The 20,984-nt window shown below is 41.8% G+C and overlaps 2 protein-coding genes across 4 annotated transcripts; both read right to left on the reverse strand.

Moving 5' to 3' along the window:
- Nucleotides 1–645: 645 nt before the first annotated feature.
- On the reverse strand, nt 646–2,451 carry LOC123152429 (uncharacterized). Of its 3 annotated transcripts, none has more exons than XM_044571980.1 (4): nt 2,291–2,451; nt 1,837–1,911; nt 1,104–1,202; nt 646–1,011 (listed from the first exon to the last, which is right to left on the reverse strand). In XM_044571980.1, the coding sequence occupies exons 3-4, from the start codon at nt 1,184–1,186 to the stop codon at nt 882–884; spliced, it is 213 nt and encodes a 70-aa protein (XP_044427915.1). In that variant the 5' UTR covers nt 1,187–1,202; nt 1,837–1,911; nt 2,291–2,451; the 3' UTR covers nt 646–881. The 3 variants fall into 3 exon arrangements, with proteins under 3 accessions (XP_044427915.1, XP_044427914.1, XP_044427913.1); XM_044571979.1 differs by having other exon boundaries at nt 1,837–1,917; XM_044571978.1 differs by lacking the exon at nt 1,837–1,911.
- A 409-nt stretch (nt 2,452–2,860) lies between these two features.
- Nucleotides 2,861–12,641, reverse strand: LOC542875 (pullulanase 1, chloroplastic). Its single transcript, XM_044570117.1, has 27 exons — nt 12,354–12,641; nt 12,015–12,159; nt 11,858–11,910; nt 11,633–11,741; nt 11,388–11,524; nt 11,089–11,285; nt 10,833–10,982; nt 10,670–10,730; nt 10,456–10,576; nt 10,162–10,252; nt 9,942–10,035; nt 9,610–9,705; nt 9,077–9,217; nt 8,777–8,827; nt 8,449–8,519; nt 8,266–8,358; nt 7,823–7,913; nt 6,779–6,850; nt 6,496–6,621; nt 6,248–6,304; nt 5,740–5,814; nt 5,130–5,218; nt 4,845–4,922; nt 4,547–4,685; nt 3,952–4,061; nt 3,653–3,752; nt 2,861–3,298 (listed from the first exon to the last, which is right to left on the reverse strand). Exons 1-27 carry the CDS (start codon nt 12,588–12,590, stop codon nt 3,191–3,193), a joined length of 2,892 nt encoding a protein of 963 aa, XP_044426052.1. The 5' UTR covers nt 12,591–12,641; the 3' UTR covers nt 2,861–3,190.
- Nucleotides 12,642–20,984: the final 8,343 nt, after the last annotated feature.

The raw sequence follows: 20,984 nt of genomic DNA on the forward strand, positions 1-20,984 counted from the left end.
TGTGGGTGGCTCGCAACGATGCTTCTTGCAGGCGTCTCCGAAGAGCTCACCCACACATCTCTGGGCTTGCAGGCGTCTCCGAAGAGCTCACCCACACATCTCTGGGCTTGCAGGCGTCTCCGAAGAGCTCACCCACACATCTCTGGGTTGTCGGAAATGTTGGCCGTGAAGTTTGAGTTGGCTGATGTCGACATGGTTGTGGGCTTTTGCACTCTGGTCCCTTAATCAATCGTGTGTTGTATGGTTTTCAGCCTAGTTTCAGGCCATTCTGTTTTTGCTTTTCCTATCTTCATGAAATCGACAGTGCACCTGCCTTGCACATGAAAAAAAGAAAGATAAAATCTAGTGATATTAATTTGGTAAGACTAGAAATCAAATATATTTCACAATGCCATTCTTTTGTGAAGTTTGATCAGTTATATATATGAAAAAACCGACATTGACAATACCAAATCAATATCAATAGTTGATTTAGTTGGTATTTTACATGTTTAATATTTTTCTATAAATTTGGTCTCACAAAGTTTGACTTAAAAACAAAAGCAATTTGCTAAGTAATATGAAACAGAGTGTGAGTAGCTTCGGCATTTTATTTATTTATTATTGCCTAAAAAAAGGTACAGCAGCACATCGCTTTGCAAGGAATAATCACTGGAGCACAAGAAATGATCAAAAGCGCTTACAGTTCAGGAAGAACTACGCTCATATGCATGTGTTCTGCACATAACACCTCAAAGGCTCAAACCGAAGCTAATCTACCACAGCAATTGCGTTGCCCAACATCACGAGCCGGTTATCAACATTACAGGGTTCCACTCAGAACTCACTGGTTTTCTGCATGCCCGTTGAAAAACAAAGAGAAAACAAGATGGAAATACATATCACTTCTTGGGGTACTCGGTGTGATCAGGCCCTATGTCGCGCGATCCAGTGTTCACATACGGTCCTCGGAAAGTAGCCTGCGGTGGCAGAGGCTTCGTTGAATCGATAATAGGCCTGTTCTTTGATTTCCTGGGGGTAAGAAATGGATAAAGGTTACGCAAAGAGACGCCAGCCAATGCACACAACCAGTGCTAGAAAGATGAGAAAACAAACTCACTTACACAAAGTAGAAGGGAAATGCTAGGCCGGTACCAGCAAAGATCACCAAGCCAGTGACAACTAAGGCGTTGCGTGCCTTAGACATGTGATTGTTTTAGAAACTGTCAAGATAAAGGAAGAAGAATTAATTCAGGTAAGGTCGTGCCACAAAACCTCTGTTTTCCTTTGAACGTGATATAGCAAAGCATTGGCACATTAGGCCATCAGAAGGTACTCCTAACTAGCAACAAGCATCTCATAGGTTTCCCCCTTTTCCATTAAGTAAATGATAATAAGCAAAAGCTGATTTTAAATTGCACTTGTACGCCTCGAATTAAACTTAAACTGAATCCTGCTGATATGAGTCTGAACCCCAGAAAGTTACAAGAGAAAGAATTTTGGATAAATAATGGACCTGCTACTCGTTCTCTTAATGAAATCAGTAGAGCGCCAGTCTGCCTTCGCCCCAAAAATAGAGTAAACAAACTAGTTGAAAAAGTTATCTTATGACCATAAAAATCAGTACCATAACAGCAGTAACTAATAACAGATCGGCAGAAGGCCAGTAACAAGTATTAGCAAGCAGGATGCTAGATTGGCAGCTTCATCGCCATATACCAAGACCCCAGATAGCATAGATGAATAATTAACGGAGATCGAACCCTCTGACAAACTACAAGATGGCATTGACAGCAACGTGAAACATGAAAGCTTATCACCATCGCTCGAAACAAAGTCTTGTAACAATTAACTTACTTAGTCTGAAGGAACAGAAACGTTTCTTCAGTTCGGACTCCGGGTTAGAGGTGGCAGTGCACTGGCTCCGGGCTCCTAAAACTTCCATAGGGAAAAAATTAAATGGATCTCAACAATTCTAACTGAACTATTTCATTTTTCGAGAAAAGGAGCGCAGGCCCCCAATTCCATTTTCATGAAACACAACATTCTAACTGAACTATACATTCTCTGAATCCCACATCTGCAGTGACCTCCTCCAACCCGGCGCCTAGACCAGGGGGCTGCCGGCGCTGCAGGCAAGCAAAGGCGATCTGTATACGGCTCTTCCCCCTCTTTTCCCCACCTGCTGCTGTAGCTCTCTACCCCCTTCCCCCGGCCTAGGAAACCCTAGCTAGCGGTCGGCGGCAGAGGTGTACGTCTCGGGCTAATGAGCAGAGAGAAGGAGGGTGGGGAATCGCTGGAGGGAGCTCACCTTGGCTGAGCGAAGGTGGAGGCTGCAGGCCGCGCCTCCTTCGAGGTCGATCGATGGCCGCGGCGGCGCCGAGACAGAGAGGGAGAGAGAGCAGCGAGCGCCGAGCGGGGCGTCGTGGAGTCACCGATTCGATCAGAGAGTTTTCTTTTTTGTTAGAGACCCTCGAGGCCTCAAAGAGATCTTATCACTAAATATTACTCCCTCCGTTTCGAAATATTTGAACTTGAAAAATATATGGTCAATTTTTTTAAAGTTTAATAAAAAAATATATACATCTTTCCTACTTATAAAATTTCGAGTTGGTGGTGAGTTCACTTCCCCTACTTTACACTTAGTACTCATTTGGCCATTCCATCTCTAAATTCATGCATTGAACTATCATGTTTACTCTAACTGGTCATCGAGCCAAAGTTAATCGGTGTCCTCATTTGACAAATCCTTATCCTCATTTTTTCTCTTATTTTCTGTTATAGCTACGTAGCAACGCACGGGTACTATGCTAGTATTAGAGAAATTGTGCTTTATTTCTTTGATAAATAATAACAATATACAAAGTAAAAAGGCAGTACAGTACAAATCATTATGCTTCCTTATATAATAGATGCATGTTATACAAAACTTATAAGTTATAACACGATATACATGTTTTCCTTTTGATATATAAAATCAAAATGGATCAGAAAACAAAGCCATGACTTGGCAGCTTGGGCACTATACATACATATACATAAGCCAGGCTTCTTATTCCTGGGTTTGTTCCTTCAGCAGTGTAATCCGCAGGCAGCAGCGCCTCTCCTCTCTTATTCTTCAGTTATTATTTACTTCAACACGAAAACAGAAAGATCTTCGGTCGCTTCGACAACTTGTAGAACAGATCCTTGCGTTGAAACCAAGGAGGCATCAACACCGAGGTTCGACAAAGACTGACACGGTTCTTCTGGGCACGGTGAACCTGCCCGTCGCGGCCTCGTACACAGATTTCCCCACCAAAGCATCTGATGAATTCACCTGAAACAGTCCAGAATAGTCGTTGCATATTCAGAAAATTGCTCTCCCAGTTCCACAACCTTTTGGGTTGATGATTTATTGGGTTTTAGGATACTGAAACTCTGGACTATCAGGCCGGCTCGGACACTGGTCAGTTGTTATAGGGTGTGCAATGTTTCATTCTAAGCATGAAACGCTAGGAAGCAAAACCACAACAAGGAAAATGTGTCAATTTGTTCTAAAAAGTTTTTCAGTTGTTAGTTTCCCCAATGTTAAAGTTCTACACTTGCAAAAAGAGAAAAATGTGAAAGGTCTAGCAATGATGTCAGGGTACAGAACAAACAAAACCTAAAGTCGAAAACAGCTCAGAACTACCTGCACAGGATGCAATTCAAGCCGCATTGAAGCAAGGGCTGGAATATCCATGGATACTTCGTGCGGACACACATTGAAGACCGTTACAACATAAGAGAAGCTGCAGAGAGTGGCAGTTAGTTAGTTAGCTACAGCACATAACATCGAGGGCCTCTCTTGCCACACACTGAGCTGCGGACGGACACTACTGCTCTTTTACCGAGTAATAATACAGAGTGGCATGTTTCTCAAGACTGCACTCTATGTTCATCTTGCAAAACATATCTTTGCAAATCATAATTACATCAAGTGTGACTTACTTCGCATCTAACTGAGCCATCTCGGGCTTCTCATCTCGTGCATCTTCAATGCCCATGACAATGACACCTGGGACTGAGGAGGGCCCTGTGTTGTGAAAGTGAACCCTTTGCTGAAATACGACAGGAATACAGTCAGATCTACGCAACAGATCAATTCGATAGATATTACTCGCTCCTCTTCCACAAATTTACTATGTGAGCATTTTCACCCCTCCCCCAATGTGTGGGTGCACGATAGATATTGTGAAACTGAGGTAATACTGAATAAAAAGTCATAGCTTTCTTGCGCGAGTTGCTTGCAGCTACTAGATCATTTGGTGTAGTACAGGGTGGAGCTGTGTCCACATGTTCTAGCAGGATTATCTTTGTCTCTAGTTTCCAGGTGATCATTCATTTTCAACTGCGGGATCAATGTAAACATACATTTGTTTCACACTCTCAGTTATATAGCTCCCACAGTAAAGTACATTCATGTCATATAATTCACCATGAGATCAATAAAAGGAAAAAAGAAGCTTTGTCTACAGTAGCACTTCAGCAGTCTGAAAGGAAGTTCAAACTAATTTGCTGGCAAAGAAATGAAGAATACATGTACCTTAATGTCACTTGCTGTACTAAGACGAAAAAGCGGAGATGAGTATCTGATCTTCAAGATGTCAACAAAACTGTCTAGGGCAGCAAGAATGTGTCCTTTTGCAGGTTTGAAAGATGGATTTTCCAATCTTGGTTTCATCCTGCAAAATAGTTTCCATTTGAAATTTTGAACTATCAAATGCATGTTTAGAACTTGAAAGGAAATGCTCATTTAAGTTCTTCACTTTATCAAAAGGACATGGCCAAATACATAATAAAACCGTGATGGTAATAAAAGATGTAAAAGTTCAAAAACTTACAGGGGCCAATTATCTTCGTTCTTTTCACTTGGAGGAAGCCCAACACCCCAATTGTTTGTTTCATAGGTAAAATCAAGCCTTAGCAAAAAGAAAACAGAACATTACCGTGCAGTTAAAGATTCTACAGAACTACTATTGTCCTCTACTTCATATATGGTAAAGAAGGCGGCAAGAATTATTATTTTCAAGAACATTTTAATTAGTTTTCTCTCTATAAAAAATCAATCATTTTAGTTCATGGGAAGAACTGCTGTTTTCAGTAAGGTAGAAAGGGAAGCTTATTACTTGTTAAACCAATCACCAGAGTTATATGAATCTCGATCAATGGACTTAGATCTTAGTATCTCGTCACCAGCATGGAAAAAGGGTATTCCCTGAAAGGACAAGCTGAAAAAATTGAGGACTCTACTCCAAAAGTTCAAGTTATAGAACATGTATGAAAGTACAGAATACTTTTTCTTTAAAATAGACACTACTATATTCTTTACCATATGGGAAAAATTACTTGGTCAGAAGAAAGAAGATGACAAAAGCAGAAAAATACAAAATCACGTGAAATCATGGTGTCATTTGTCAGTTGGATTATCACAATGCAGATTACTTGTAAACATCCTAGCAAAAGAGTCCAAGTGCTGAATTTATTAATTATGCTAAGAAAACAAATGAAACTAAGATTAGACAACCTGATCATTTAGTAAGTTCATACATGAGACAAGTTCAAGATTGAGCTTACTGAGCTACTAGATCGGTCTTGCCATATTACTCATTTTACTTAAATTTAGCAACTTATTTCTGGGGAAACTGATCACTCTTCACCAATTCCTACACTATTAGAGTACTATGAACTACAGAAAATTTATAAGTTCTATGATCCATATTCCGTTTATGTACAAACCTGGGATAATGCCATCATGCTGGAGGCTAAATGATTTATCCTGCATCTCTCATCAACTGAAAGGTTCATTGGGGTCTGCAGAAACAAACAAAAGAAACAATTCGAGAATTTAAGATTGTGAGAGAGAGGTTTTGAAAATGAAATTTTGAGTTCATCTTGCGAAAGAAGAATCAATGAGCAACTTCCTTTCTTCTGAAAAGTATATCATCGCATGAAATTTTGAGTTCATCTTACTAAATTGTTGCTTTATATATGTAAAGTTTAATTTCCAAAGAATTAACTAATTTTAGTGACCAGTATTAGCGATAGAAAATATCATTGCATTATATATATATATATGTAAAGATATTCATGCTAATCTGTCTTGTTTCCTGATTTGCAAAACATAAAAAGGAAAATTATGATTACTAGACAGTAATAATTGATGGAAGAAGTATAATACAAGTTAGTTACTCCCTCCGTTCCATAAAAAGTAAGGGAGTATTCATATACAGGATACAAGCCATACCTTTACACTGATAACATCAAACAGAGTCTCATTGTCATGAGCAGAAACATAGTTTATCTGAAATGGACAAAACAGTAAGGTATTTGAGTAAATAATGACTGGTAGCAGTGTTTAAAGAGGAAAATTCAAACACGTACAGAACCAATAGCCATACTGTTTCTACTGAGTAAATTATGCTATTCCTGTGAGCAAATGATAGTGTTACAAGTACGATTAATTTTTGGAAGTTCAAAGACCAATAGCCATACTATTTCTATTGGGGACGAAGTATAGCCGACTGGTAATCCATCGAAAGTGTGAATTTCTGATCCCTTCTTAGTTTCTCCAGTATGAGTTATTAGTACATAATCCCTCAGATTACCAGCTAGTCCAATCTGAAAGAAAAGGAAAAGAAAATTATTCCATCTTGCCTGGCAAACTTATTAAGCAGAACACTAATAACATTCAATTTGCATTAAATTGATAGGTAAAAAGCAAATTAATATTCAACCAGTGGGAAAACTTATAGGAACATGAATACCGATAGCCTACCTGTATTTGGTCAGCGTAAGTAGCGAGCGAGCGCCTGGTATCTGCTTCATTGCCCTGATAAAACCCATTCGGCTGCACGAAAGGGCAAATACCAAATAATTAATACTATGGAATTCTGGGAGCTAGTCTAGAAATATTTTAAACACAATGTAGTAAAGTGCATCTCTGCATCACAGCTCCAGTTCAGACTTGAGACCTCGAAGTGCCAGCTAGGGCACACAAAATAGTAGCTAACTAGTTCAATAAACCTCCAATATACTCCATAGCTGAGGATGCATGCCCAACCCTAGCAGACCATAACAAAACATGCGGCTGACAAATGAGAGGCCCAGAGTTTCCAGCTTGCTCGCCACTATCCAGGTTGAGGCCAGACATTGGGCATTAGCAGGGGTGGTTGGGCTGGCGGTGCTCCTCCCGCAGTGCCTAGTACTTAGGGTGTTGTGTTGACTTATGGAGTGTTGACGTCTTGGGCTTGTACAAAACTTTTTCTTCTATTGGGCATCTAGAAGCAAGGCTTTTGCATTTTTTTCGCAAAAAAATAGACGACACTTGAATACATGGCCTCTGAGCAACGGCGGAGCTATGTAGCATCCTGGGGGGGGCTGTGGCCCCCCCAATATTGAAGCAACTTGTGAAGAAAATATTACTGTGAGGGTTTAGATGAGAAATATTTTAGCTTTTGGCCCCCCCAAGCACTCATATTTTACCATTCGCCCCCCCCCAGCCAATTCTGTCTAGCTCCGCCACTGCCTCTAAGGTACAGGTACTGAGGTCTAATGGTGCACAACACCAATTAATAGAAAGTTAGGAACCTTAAGGTAGCTACAGTCAGCAACTTGATTACAGAAAAAGGAACCTCTATGAGTTTGAGAAAATGGCTTAACCCAAGAGAATTACCGAAATTCAGGAAAACTGTATTAAGAGAGGAAAATAGGTAACTGCTGCATTCTTATGAATGATGAAGGCAAGAAACTGGTTACTGAAATGTCATATCATAACTTTCATTTCCAGGAAGGGCACCAGCATAAAGGATACAAATATTACCTCTAAGAACAGACCAGTATTAAAGCCTTGCTGTAGTGGGTTACCAAATGGATTACCCCCATTAACAGCATCCCGGATTCTATCATTGAAGCTGCAAAGTATGACAGTATGGATATTACTATTTTGTATAGAAAAAAATGGTTGATGTAGAACAAACACCAAAATAAATTACCCATACTGGCTATTTACTAGAATAAAACTGTACTCTGGTATTTTGTGTCATAGCTTCAAAATTCTGACAATACAGGAGATTGCTGAGACATAAGTTTGACTTTTAATTTGATTGTTCAATGTAAAATCTAGTTATAGTTTGGAGGTATGTTCCAAAATTGACCAATTGGTTAATTTAAATGTAAATACGATAATGAACAAGTTGCTGATGAGCACCGAAAGGTGCTCACTTCTCATGGGAGATAGTAAGTTGGTAATAAATTAAGACTTACCTACCAATCCCTGTTCCACTCATATTAAGCTGGGATCCATTTATTCCACGTTGATTGCGTGCAACTTCAGCGAAGTCCCATCCCTCACCATACCTGTGGCAATGTCATTGCCCTTATTAGCCCGATACAAGGAGAATACCATAGAAACTGGTTGCTATGAAACTGAGCAATCTCATTCCTTACAAGTATATTTTTGAACCATCAACTCCATGTGCATCCCTTGTAAGGCTTTGAAGAGCAGCTTTTGCTCTCATCTGTGTTTATTAAACAAAAAAGGTCATCCAGCATGCAGTGTGACGCTCTTAACAAAAATGAAAAAGAAATAGGGATCCAGATGCGTGCGATCATTCTGATCATATGGGCCATGTAGTCACAACAAGGAAATTGCTATGTTCTTTCTAGTGGAAGTGATGATGAGCAATACTTTACTAAATCACGGGGGTCAAAGAAATTGTATTTAAGCAGAAAATCAACATGATATTTAACTCATCAAGGATATGAGCTTACTTACCATGGTGTGTTTCATGATATGGCCCATAAGATCAAATCTGAACCCATCAATCTAAGGCAACAATTATATGGTGATTAGCAAGCATTATGATAAAGAAAATCATGTAAACAACATGAAACTGTCCAGACAATAATGAAAGGGAAGAAGTAAATTCTGTCATGAATGCATGCATTTTCCTGTGCATAACGTGGCTGATGGCACTAAGCCACCAAGTCCGATGATCTCATTTAGAACCAGTAAGTCTGAAATGAATGGTATTATCGTAACATAATTAGAATACTGTTACCACAGCCAACTCACTTTGTAGTTTACTGCCCAGTTCAAAAGGTCATCCACGATTAACCTATCAACCATGAAATGCTCACTTGCTGTATTGTTCATAGCTGCACTGTTCTCAATCTGGCCATTAGTATCCCTTCTAACATAGTACCCAGGAACGATCTGTAAATATCCCACATACAAAGAAAAAGAAAGAATAGACATAAGAAAGGTCCAAAAGATGTCAAAGCAGATCAATTGACATGTATTTTGTTAGATCTACAAGCACATTTCTGGAACAATGAACACAGGAGGGTAAGCAATTTATTACTTGCCATTTCTTTGAAACAAGAATTTTACATATTTCTATCACTCTGTACACAATGTAGCATGACTGGTGGTACTTAAATATGTGACAAAAATGCTCTTGGGTGGACCAGTTCGAATGGAATAATAGTTTAAGTTGACTTCTAACATGACCAAGAAATGTTGTAAACGTTATTGGAAGAAAACCAATGGATGTAATTTAAGCTGCAATAATTATGAATACAAATATTATTTTCAAAGGTAACAACCTTGTCAAGCACTGAGCTGATACCGCAGGGGCCACTTGAGTCTAGATGATTGTATACAACATCCATGACAACACGAAGGCCTATGCGATTGAGGGCCTGCAGTACAAAATTTATCAGAGAAGTAACATGTATCCTGCATCGAGCTAACCACATTTACCACCTTCAATTACTACAAAAGGCTGAGCGCTACAAGTTAGCATGTGCTCGAATTGGTGGTCTTATATAGAATACATGAATTTTGTGGGAAGTAGTCCAAATGCACTGTAGTTCCTTTTGGAATCCTATCTTACAAGCAGGGTCACATATTCGCAGGGTTAAAAAGGAAAACACACCTGGACCATCTGACGGTATTCAATAATGCGACTCGGTCCATCAGGGTCACTTGCATAGCTTCCTTTTGGAACCCCCCAGAGTACAGGGTTATACCTTTAGCATGCATAATATGTAAGAATATTTTACCCGCAAGAACATAACTAACTTTCCTATATTGACACCACCACGATACATTAGTATCTGGAATGTGTGAGAGAAAAAGAAGTGTGAAATGAATACCCCCAATTATAAGGGTCCTCTTCCTGAATAGCTACTACTGCTTCTTGTTGCATATCTGATCCTGGAGGGAATGTTGCCAGTTTACACTCATCTGCCAGAGTAAATGAAGTTCCGTATAACCAAATAAGTCATTCTGAAGTAAATAAGACGAAAATGAAGAAGTGCAGTCTAAACAATTAAGTACTTATAAATAGTCATCACTCATTGCTATCCAACAAAAAAAATAATAGATATCTAGGAAAAGCTCAACAGTGCCTTGTTGTCTGGTGAAAGATAGAGAAAATATTTCCTTACCGACAAATTTCCAGTTGCTCTTAATGTCGTCAACGCCAGCAAAATGAAAGCTTGGCAACAAATGCACATGAGTCAAACCAGCATCAGACAATTTCCGTAGGTGCTGCATTCCTGCCGAGGCCTGTACCACAGGTTCCAAAATGCAATCAGCATGGGATACTGATGAAAACAGCAATGCAATGCATCAGTCTTCTAGTAAATCAACTCTGAAGACCTGATATGCAAATGCACGAAAACCTCCACAAGAGTCACTGTCCACTGTGCCATCGTGGGCGCTGTAATTGAAAAGCACAGGAAACAGACAGGTAAGTTCTAAAGATGAATATGCGTAAACCCCACCAGATTTGTAGTTGTGTAAATCAAGCAGCACAATTCACCTGAAATCACGAATGTGCAATTCGTAGATGGTTATGTCAGAGAAGGAATCAAGTTTTGGCTTCTCATCAGCCAATTCATCCCAGGAAGCTGGCTTCAATGTTTCATTGTTAATGTCAACCAACCAGGTCCGCGCTCCGTTTGCGGAAAGGCTGATCAAATAAGGAACACATTAATTTCTTCCTCTCCCTGAACTTTTTTTCATAGAAAAAAAGGTTTCCCCCTGAACACAAAACTGAACTGCGCATAGCCACATACCCTCTAGCATACGGGTCACCAGCTAAACATTTCAGAACCTGCGCCTTAGTTGGATGATACACGTCGACTTCATACAAATAATACCGGTTTTCCCACTCTCTTGGTCCAGTAACACTCCAAACACCATTTGACTCCTTGAGCTGAACCGTCTCCAGCACAGGGCCCGCTGGACCATCAAAGAAGCACACACTCACATCCTGCAAGATATATTGGGGACATTTTACATATATAAGCAGGAACAGTACAGAATTGGAGGCGACACTTGAGATGGTAAAATGTGCCGTCTTTAGAAGCCAAACCTGAGCTGTAGGAGCCCAAAGGTGCAGGCTCACGGAGTCCTCGCGGAAAACCGCACCGAGCGGTCCTGTGTATGCGAATATGTCATCCAGTACGCCAGGTAACTGCAGTCCTGTAACATCTACGTGTTTCCCGTCAGCTGCACACAAGAAGTATGTCAGGATCTTGCTCTGTTTCTTAACATCTCTGGAGAATTTGACACTCATCTCTGAATCTGCAAGTAAGGATGCAAAGAGTCAAGAATTACCACCGAAAGAAGCGATGACCAGTTGGCATTTCACGAGGCTGGCGACGTCGACAGAGCTCGGGACTCTGAACGCTCTGTAACTGCTGATGAAAGGGAACTTCTGGGTCACCTGAAACATGTTGCAAATGGCACTCTAAGTTCAACAAACTGAAATTTATCACTGGACACTGCATGAAGAACAATCAAGAGATGATCACAGCACAGGGAACCCATGGCACGTCTTACGGTTTCCGGGAGCCCGGCGCTCTCCGGTTGCAGCTCAACCTTGGAATCGTAGCCTGCCACATCATCACACCAGCGACGGGTTTCAGTCACAACCATCAGGTTCAGGCTGAGAGCGGGCATCCAGGACGAACTTAATTGGCCCGCGTAACGTACGTACCTTGGATGCCGCCATTCGACGGCGAGAGGCCCATCGCGGCGGTTCTGCTGGCGTACAGGTAGACGGACGCCGCTTCCTGCTCGCTGACGTTCCAGGCGATGAGGTCGCTCGTCACCCAGTACGCCCTGGCGTCCGGCATGAACGCCTGCGCGGCACAGCCCAACAATCAACATCAGAACATTACCATTTTGTTAGAGCAGCAGCGGAGCCAAGGCCAGCCGTATGGTATTGCTGCCATGCGGGGCGGCCGTGTGATTCGGCGGGAACGGATGGGGGCGAAAGCGACGGGCGGTTCGTAATGAAAAGTGGGATGCGGGGAGGGGGGAGGAGGATGAGCACCTGGGTGGCCTCGGCCTCGGCCTCGGCGGCGGAGACGGAGACGGAGGCGCCGGTCTCGCCGGCCGCCATGGGCGTCCTCCGGGCCCGGAGCGCGGTGGCGCGGGCGGAATGCAGCGGCGGTGGCCGGGCCCTCGCCGGTCTCCGCTGCGGCGAGGAGGCGGAGGAGCGCCGGGGATTGGGTAGGGCGGGGGCGGGACTGAGGTGGCGGAGCAGCATCGTTCGCATCGGCATTGGCATTTTGTATGCGAGGAAGGAAGGAAGAAGAGAGAGCCTTTTCTTCTTCTTCCCTTTGTGCTTTTTGCGGCCAACAGATTCTGTTCACTTCAGTTCTATATCCATGATGCGGCATTAGCTTTTCTGTTTTCTTTTCTTAGGTTTCCAACTCAACAAAGCTCTCTTTTTCCCGTTATATCTTGCAAGAAATTTTCTTTCATACTTTTTATACTTTTTTGACAAAACTTGCAAATGTCGTTACAAGTTTGCGTAAAGAAATGGACGGCCAACAAGTTGGTTCACATGTGATGTGAGTCACCCATGGTCAGATCTGACTCAACCACACATCACATGCTAGCTATGAACTCCTTGTGTGAGTTTTTTTTTAACACATACGCTTAAGCATATGCACATACACATCATTCCCTACGAGTGCACGTACGCACACCTTTTTTCTATGAGCATGGCCGAGAGACTTAGCCTACACATCGTTTTAAAATTGAAGAAGTCGTCACAGACACCTTCGCAGCCGATGGAAACGTCTCCTCTCACTAAATGCACATCACCAATGGCAAGTCTAAAACTTGAAATCTTATAGGCTGAAAATACCACTGTCCTCCTGACTATCCAATCATAGGTTGATTCACTTCTATAGGTAGGCACCGATGCCAACATACCCGTCCGTTAGCAAACCACATCACAACCCATCTCATCAAAGTTTGTCTTTCTTCCATCTCTCTTTCACGTGAAGAGTTTTTTCTCTTTTTGCGAAATCATGTGAAGAGTATTTATTATTGTTGCTTTCAACCGTTTTAGACCCATCCTTGTTTTTAGTGGGTTTCATACATGATTTACCGGATATCAAAATATGACAATGGTTGAAACAGGAAACCCGACACTATCCATATTTTGGAGTCAACAAAGAGAATTACATGTGTGCCATATTTTTTTTCCTTGTGCTTTTCTGGACAATAGTTTCTGTTCAGTTCTATCCAGATGCAGCAGAAAAATTTGTTTTAGCTTCTTTTTTTCCTTTCTTATTTTCCAAACTCCACAAAGTTCTTTTTCTATTGTATTGTATCTCGGCAGAAAGAGTTTACTTTCTTTCTATTTCTATATATTTTTCTACAAAACTGGAAAGAAAAACACACCTCTATTCGGTTAGAAGAGTTGTGAAAAGATACGAGTAAATGACAACAAGTTGGTCCACATGTCAGCTGCCCACAAGTGTAAAGAATCACAACGGTCTTCGTTGCAAAATATTACAACCCTAATTTATATTCGATGCGATGGGAGTGAGAGAATACTTATAAGCTCCATCAATTGAGTTGTAAATTCAAATAATGAAAACAAGTACTTGCTCGAAGAAAATATTAGTACCAATGACAATCTATTGAATGGAGTGGTGTACATAGCAGTAGAGTTACACAAAGTAGTAAATACCTGATATTTGCCAAATATCAAGTAATTGTAGAGATAGCAAGCAGTGGTGAAAAATGCAGGCATATGTATAGAGTTCTTCGGGTATTTAATACTTTGTGTAACACGCTGAAAGAGCACAAGGAAAAAAAATTCTCATCACATGGTTGGAGAGAGCATGGCGGCGATCGGAAGAAGGGGTTGACGGAGCCAATGACGAAGTTTCCCCTCTCCGGATGCAGGGTGAAGCATTCGGCAGCCCTCCGGGAAGAAGATCACCAGTTGCGGCCCGCCTCAAGAAAAATTCCATGATAAATAAGCTGAGTGTTTCCATTAGAATATATAGTCAGGTTACTGGAGAGGCGGCAGAAGGTGCCTGGTGGGCCCATGCGCCCACCCCGACGTTGGAGGCCACCAGGAGCCCGGGCCCCACCTTGTTCCATATCTATGTACTCTAGTGTCCTTTTGCTCCAAATCATCCTTTGGTATCTTTATATATATTTTTTCATCATGGTTTTCTACACAAATAGGCAGTACCAAAGAAATCTTACTGAAAGCAGTGTCATCCCTTATTAACTTTTATTCACTAGAGCAAGTTTCAAGAGAAAAATATGTCCAAAAATGTTCGCATCGGCATTGACATTTTGTATGCAAGGTAGGAAGGAAGGAAGGAAGAAGAGGGAGATTTTTTTTCTTCCCTTTGTGCCTTTTGCGGCCAACAGATTCTGTTAACTTCAGTTCTATCCGTGATGCGGCATTAGCTTTTCTGTTTTCTTTTCTTATTTTTCCAACTCAACAAAGCTTTTTTTTCCATTATATCTTGCAAGAAATTTTCTTTCTTCCTTTTTATACTTTTTTGACAAAACTTGCAATGTCGTTCTAAAAGTTGCGTAAAGAAAAGGATGGCCAACAACAAGCTGGCTCACATGTCAGTCACCCATGATCGTCGGACATCACATGCTAGCTACGAGTTTCCGATATGACCTTCTGATAGGCACCGATGCTAGCATGCATGTGCTTTAATGAAACACATCACAACACGGCAAGATCTTTTGACTTTTTTCCCATCTCGTCAAAATTTGTCTTTCTCATCTCTCTTTCATGTGAAGGAGTATTATTATTTTTGTTTTCAGCCGTTTCAGGCCCATCTTTGTTTTCAGTGTGTTTCATATGTGGTTAGTTGGATACCAAAGCATGACAATGGTGAAACAAAAAAACGACACTATCCATATTTTGGAGCCAACAAAGAGAATTAAATATGTGGCATCATTTTGCCTTGTGCCATTTTGGACAACATTTTCTGTTCAGTTCTATCCAAACGTAGGAGAAAAATTGTTTTAGCATCTTTTCTCCCTTTCTTATTTTTCAAACTCCACAAAGTTCTTTTTCTATTGTATCCGGGGAGAAAGAATTTACTTTCTTTCTATTTCTATATATTTTTGGACAAAACTTGAAAGAAAAACACACCTTTGTTTTGTTAGAGGAGTTGCAAAAAGAAATGAGCATCCGGCAACAAGCTGGTCAACATGTCAGCCGCCCACAAGTGTAGATAATCACAATGGTCTTCGTTGCGAAATATTACAACTCTAATTTATACGCGATGGAAGCGAGAGAATACTTATAAGCTCTATCAATTGAGTTGTCAATTCAACCACATATGAAAACAAGTACTTGCTCGAAGAAATTTGTACCAATGACAATCTACTAAATGGACTGGTGTACGTAGCAGTAGAGTTACACAAAGTAGTAAATACCCGAGAGTTGCCAAATATGAAGGAACGAAAGAAAGCAAGCAATAATGAAAAAATGCAGATATATGTAGAGTTCTTTGGATATTTACTACTCTCTGTAACACGCTGAAAGAGCACAAGGGAAAAAAATTCTCATCACATGGTTGGAGAGATCATGGCGGCGATGAGGGAGAAGGGGTTGACGGAACCGATGGTGAAGCTTCCCCTCTCCGATGGCATGGTGAAGCCTTCAGCAGTCCTCCGAGAAGAAGATCAACAATGGCGGCCCCGCATCAAGAATAATTCTGTGATAAATATGCAAATCTGCATTGTCACGTGCAATGCACCCCATTCAACTCTCCAGAACCTAATTGATCTAGCTCACGGGCCACCAAGAAAAGAGATTCTACCTTGCATGAGAGGTCTCGTGTATAGGTCCCATGCATGGGTCAATTTCTTTCCCCCTTTCCCTCACACACTACACATATTATATACACCACCCATCCATGCATTTTTCATTTGATTTCAAAGTTTGAATCTACTTTATCCATTGAGTCAAACGTCTAATTTATGATCCGCCTGCATCTTTGTGTTCTTTGCGATGAGCACTTTGAAACAAGACCACTCTTGAATACATTTTGACAAGTTTTAAAAATTGAAATATGAAACACGGTGAAACTCTATGAAACATAGTGAAATAATATTGTGTTGCGTGAAGCGTATATTGAGTTTTCATCAAGTTTCATCAAGTTCTATACTGACGAACATTATGATGCACCAAGTTTCTCCAAGTTTTAACAAGTTCCCTATCCATCACTTTGACACACAATTCAATCGACATGATACACTATGGTACAAGAGAAAATATGATATAACAAACTAAAATGTCATAGAACAATATTACCAAGTTTTATTAGGTTATTTTGTGTTGCATCATGTATCACTAAGTTTCATAAATTTCCATCATGTTTTTGAATTCAAATTTTAAATATTTTCCTAATATATTCAAGATTGGCTTTGTTCGGAAGACTTCCTTACCGGAAATTCTAATGTGCAAACAGATAAAAAATCTGACTCATATTCAAAACATAAAATTGATACAATATTTGAATCATATGAAAAAAGTATGGGTGAGTTACATTGTACTAGGGTTGTAGAGTAGTTTTGAGGTCATTTCTGCCATGAATCATGGTGCAACAATCAACGGGTGAACCGTGCACAGTATTTAATCAGTCTCATGGGCCACGTGAGTGTCTTGACAATGAATCTTTCGAATACAGACCTCTTGAGCACTGACCTTTAGTTGGTGATGGAAATCAGTGGCAATATCATGAGGTGTGACCTGCTCTCTAACAATTGTGTGATTGCAGAAATGACCTCTGAGTGAAGCTTGTACACAGTTGTTCATGGCATCCCATGCCGAGAGAAGAACTTCGCCACTTTGATCCCTAAAATCATCGTTCCCAAGCACAGTGAGAGACATATACGTGTATAATGGCCTCACGTGCACTCGTCCTTGTGACCGCCATTCTCCTCTTGTTGTTATTGCTCTTTTGGGCAATTAGCTCGTGCGCACAGCATAGGCTTCGAGAAGAAGACCAACACAGAGTGATTATATTAACCCTAAAGGACAAGGACTGATGGTGAACTGATGCCATGTACTACTACAACACCTCATATCCTTGTAGTTTTTCTTTTCTTTCAAAACTACTCCTTTAGGGTTGTAATTGTTTGTGATGATCATGTCACGGAGCCATGCATGGAGTATCTTTATATGATGATCACTCCGCTTGTAATAGTCTGTGATGCACTTTGTAATTTGGTATACCCATTCGCTGGCATGACTAATGTTCACGAGGAGGACATGATATAGGTGCTTGGCGAGAGGGCATAGCAAAGGTACATCGCCCGTGAACGGAGAATCTTTCCGTTTCATGATGCGACGGTGGGTATTGGTTTGTTTGACTTTTGAGTCAACATTTGTCTTCTAGATATGTCCAATATTTTTCTTAAAAAAGTTAAAATTAGTAAGTGCAAATTTCAAAATCGTCCATACCATTTTCCTGATTTATGTAAGACATCATGAGACCACATTGTTTATTTTGTTCACAGTTACTTGGAGTAAAGAAATGGGCAAAATGAGAAGTGCTTTTACTTGCTTTTACAAGTACAACCATTCCAGATGGCGTCGAAGCACATTGTTGTTGAGAATATTCCCTCAGAGGAAACACATATGGCCTCACCTTACCAAAGACAAAGCACTAGAAGAGGGCGAGATCCATTGAGAGCAACTAAGAAATGGATCTTAATGCACTCAAAACTGATGTGCCCCATCATGAACCGAGGGACCTGGTGACCGACGTTCATAACCCTATCCACTTAAAAAAACCGCTATGACTAGGAGGCATGCCTAGTGGACTATGTAGAGTTGAAGAACAAGTCCTAGGCTGCAGGATTAGCTGAGGAATGGTCGTTTTTCTCCCGGTGTCTCCAATTCCCTTGTATTCCCCGTACACTCTTAGGTTATCACCTATTTGATGTGCTAGCATTGCCAACTAGAAGATGTGATGGTTAATGTCCGAGATTGCTGAAAATTGAGTAGTATATATAGCTAGAAAATATTATTCGCTCGAATAAATGTTGTGGAGTATTTATGTTATTCACGTGGTGAATGTCCAAGAGTACAGCCTCACTTCATGTGTTGATACTGACACCTGTTGTCTACTTTTTTGTGGATACATATTATTAACCCAAATGATCCGATGGTGAAACCTCTATCTTGTACTACTAGAGTACCCCGTATTTTGCCTCCTTGCCATTGTGGCTTGAGGTTCGACTATGTGAGTTGTGTCGTTGTAGTCGTGGTGTGTGTCCTGTGTGCCGAAAGACGTTGTATCCGCCGCTTGGCTCTTCTTCTATGCTATTGATGCACCTTTCCATGGTATATCCTTGAAAAAAGGTACCGTGTGTCTCCATGTAGCTTTTATCCAAACTATCTTTATGTGATGATCCTATATTAGTACTATCAATCTACCAAGTTAGACAATACCTTTTGTGAGATCTATTGTATATTTATATACGTACCTTCTCCCTCCGTTCCAAATTACTTGTCGTGGTTTTAGTACAAATTTGAACTAAAACCACGACGAGTAATTTGGAACAGAGGGAGTACAATATAAGATTGTTTTTATGCTATGTTAGCTTGAAAAATGATCTTATATTGTGAGACTGCGGGAGTATAGATTAGCCATCGTTCATGAGGAGAACAAGAAATGTCAAATAAAAGAAAATAATATCCACGCGAAACTTGAACTATAGGAGACACGTCTCGTGGACGCAGTACGGGAAGAGCGTGGGAACGTAAAGTAACCAAGATTTGGAAAATTGAGAGCTCCGCTGGCACCTTAAGTGAGCCTAATTGCTCTGCCGGCTTTGGCAGTGCTACTGAACAAGATGAAGGTATACCGTGAAACCTATACGCTGTAATGGCCTCATTCATCCCTGTGGCTGCGGTCCTCGTCACTCTGTTGTCCCTCTTGCTAGCAGCTTCCCATGTAGACACCGTCGGCAATCGTACGACCTCCGTGACAACCGTAGGATTGTAGTAGTGAGAAGAAGATCAGCAGGTATCCTAACTGCATTTCTGTTGAGCTAGACACAATGAGCAGCACCGATGTTGTCGTCTCTTTCTTGGGGCAGTACCGGACTGGGCATACTCACTAGACCTTAGTGAGCTGGGCATGCCAACATACGACATGACACATCTGGAGGGAGAGTTCACAGAGGCAGAAATCTGGGACGCGGTTCACGCACAAGATCTTGACAAAGTGCCGGGTCCGGATGGGTTCTCGGCGCATTTTTACGTCGTATGTTGGCCAATCATCAAAGATGACGTCTTGGAGGCTTTCCAGTCCTTTGGAAACTTGGATTTTCATGGGATGACTTCTATCAATCAGGCATTCATCACTATGTTGCCAAAATCAGCCGATGCACTTGAAGCGCGGGACTATAGACCTATCGGCTTGATACATAGCTTCCCCAAGCTGGCTGCCAAGGTGCTCGCGGCACGGGTCACTAGCGATATGCCGCGATTGGTTGGCGCTCACCAGAGTGCGTTCATAAGAGGAAGATGCCTACATGACAACTACAGATGGTGCAGTGTACAACAAAAAGGTTGCATGCCTCCTTGACACCTTCTGTCATGCTGAAGCTAGACATTACCAAAGCATTTGATACCGTGGATTGGGCGTTCCTAATGGAAGTAATGCAACAATTTGGATTTGGCCCAAAATGGATCGCATGGGTGGCTGGCCTCCTTGCCTCGTCCTCAACCAGAGTTCTACTCAACGGAATCCTCGGGGAAATTATTTACAACCGGCAAGGTCTGCGGCAGGGAGATCCTATGTCTCCCCTACTGTTTGTTATGGTCATGGAAGGTCTGCACCACTTGCTCCAGCGCGCGGTAATTGATGGCGTGATGGCACCTCTTACGCATGCGGGATTACGACACATGACCTCAATTTATGCGGATGATGTTGTCACCTTTATTAGACTAGACCTCCAGAGCCTTAGGGCGTGTGCTGCGCTACTGGAAGATTTCGGCATGGCGTTGGGGCTTCGCACGAACATGGCCAAGTGCTCCGCGCACCCTATTCGCTGTTCAGATGAACAAGTGCAGCAGATTGCGGATGAGCTGGGATGCCAAATCGCTGGGTGGCCATGCCGCTACCTGGGACTACCACTGGGTTTGCGCAAAATATCAGCATCACAATTGCAGTATCTAGTGGATAGAATGGCTGATCGACTTCCTGCGTTGCAAGCAAGACTCCTATTCAGGGCTGGACAGTTGGAGCTGCTGAAGACCACGCTGGCCTCCATGCCCATTCATGCGATGGCAGCGCTTGATCTACCGGTCAAAACAATTGAAGCGGCGAACAAGATATGCCGTGTGTTTTTGTGGAAGGGGCACCGCGAGGTGCACTGTGGCCATTGTATGGTCGCATGGGACCAAGTCTGCACACCGAAGGAGTATGGTGGTCTCGGCATACCGAACTTGTGCCTCCTCAACACGGCGCTTAGAGCGCGATGGCCTTGGCTGATGAGAATTGAGCATGATCGGCCATGGAGTGAGTTCAACTTGCAAGTATCTCTAGACTCCCTAGGAAATGGTGAGGTGGCACTGTTCTGGATGGATTGGTGGCTAGAGGAGGGACGAATCCAAGATCGATCTCATGCCAAAGCTATTCGCGGTTGTTAAGAGAAGGGCATG

Source organism: Triticum aestivum, chromosome 7A (assembly GCF_018294505.1).
Source record: "Triticum aestivum cultivar Chinese Spring chromosome 7A, IWGSC CS RefSeq v2.1, whole genome shotgun sequence".
In the NCBI taxonomy this organism is placed as follows: Eukaryota; Viridiplantae; Streptophyta; class Magnoliopsida; order Poales; family Poaceae; genus Triticum; species Triticum aestivum.

Coding starts and splice junctions, on each gene's coding strand:
- LOC542875 (XM_044570117.1), bottom strand. CDS start 12,590: ATGCCAATGCCGATGCGAACGATGCTGCTCCGCCACCTCAGTCCCGCC. Junction 11,742..11,857: donor GCGCCGGGCTCCCGGAAACC/GTAAGACGTGCC, acceptor AACATGTTTCAG/GTGACCCAGAAGTTCCCTTT. Junction 7,914..8,265: donor AGTGGAACAGGGATTGGTAG/GTAAGTCTTAAT, acceptor CATACTTTGCAG/CTTCAATGATAGAATCCGGG.
- LOC123152429 (XM_044571978.1), bottom strand. CDS start 1,186: ATGTCTAAGGCACGCAACGCCTTAGTTGTCACTGGCTTGGTGATCTTT. Junction 1,012..1,103: donor GCATTTCCCTTCTACTTTGT/GTAAGTGAGTTT, acceptor TCTTACCCCCAG/GAAATCAAAGAACAGGCCTA.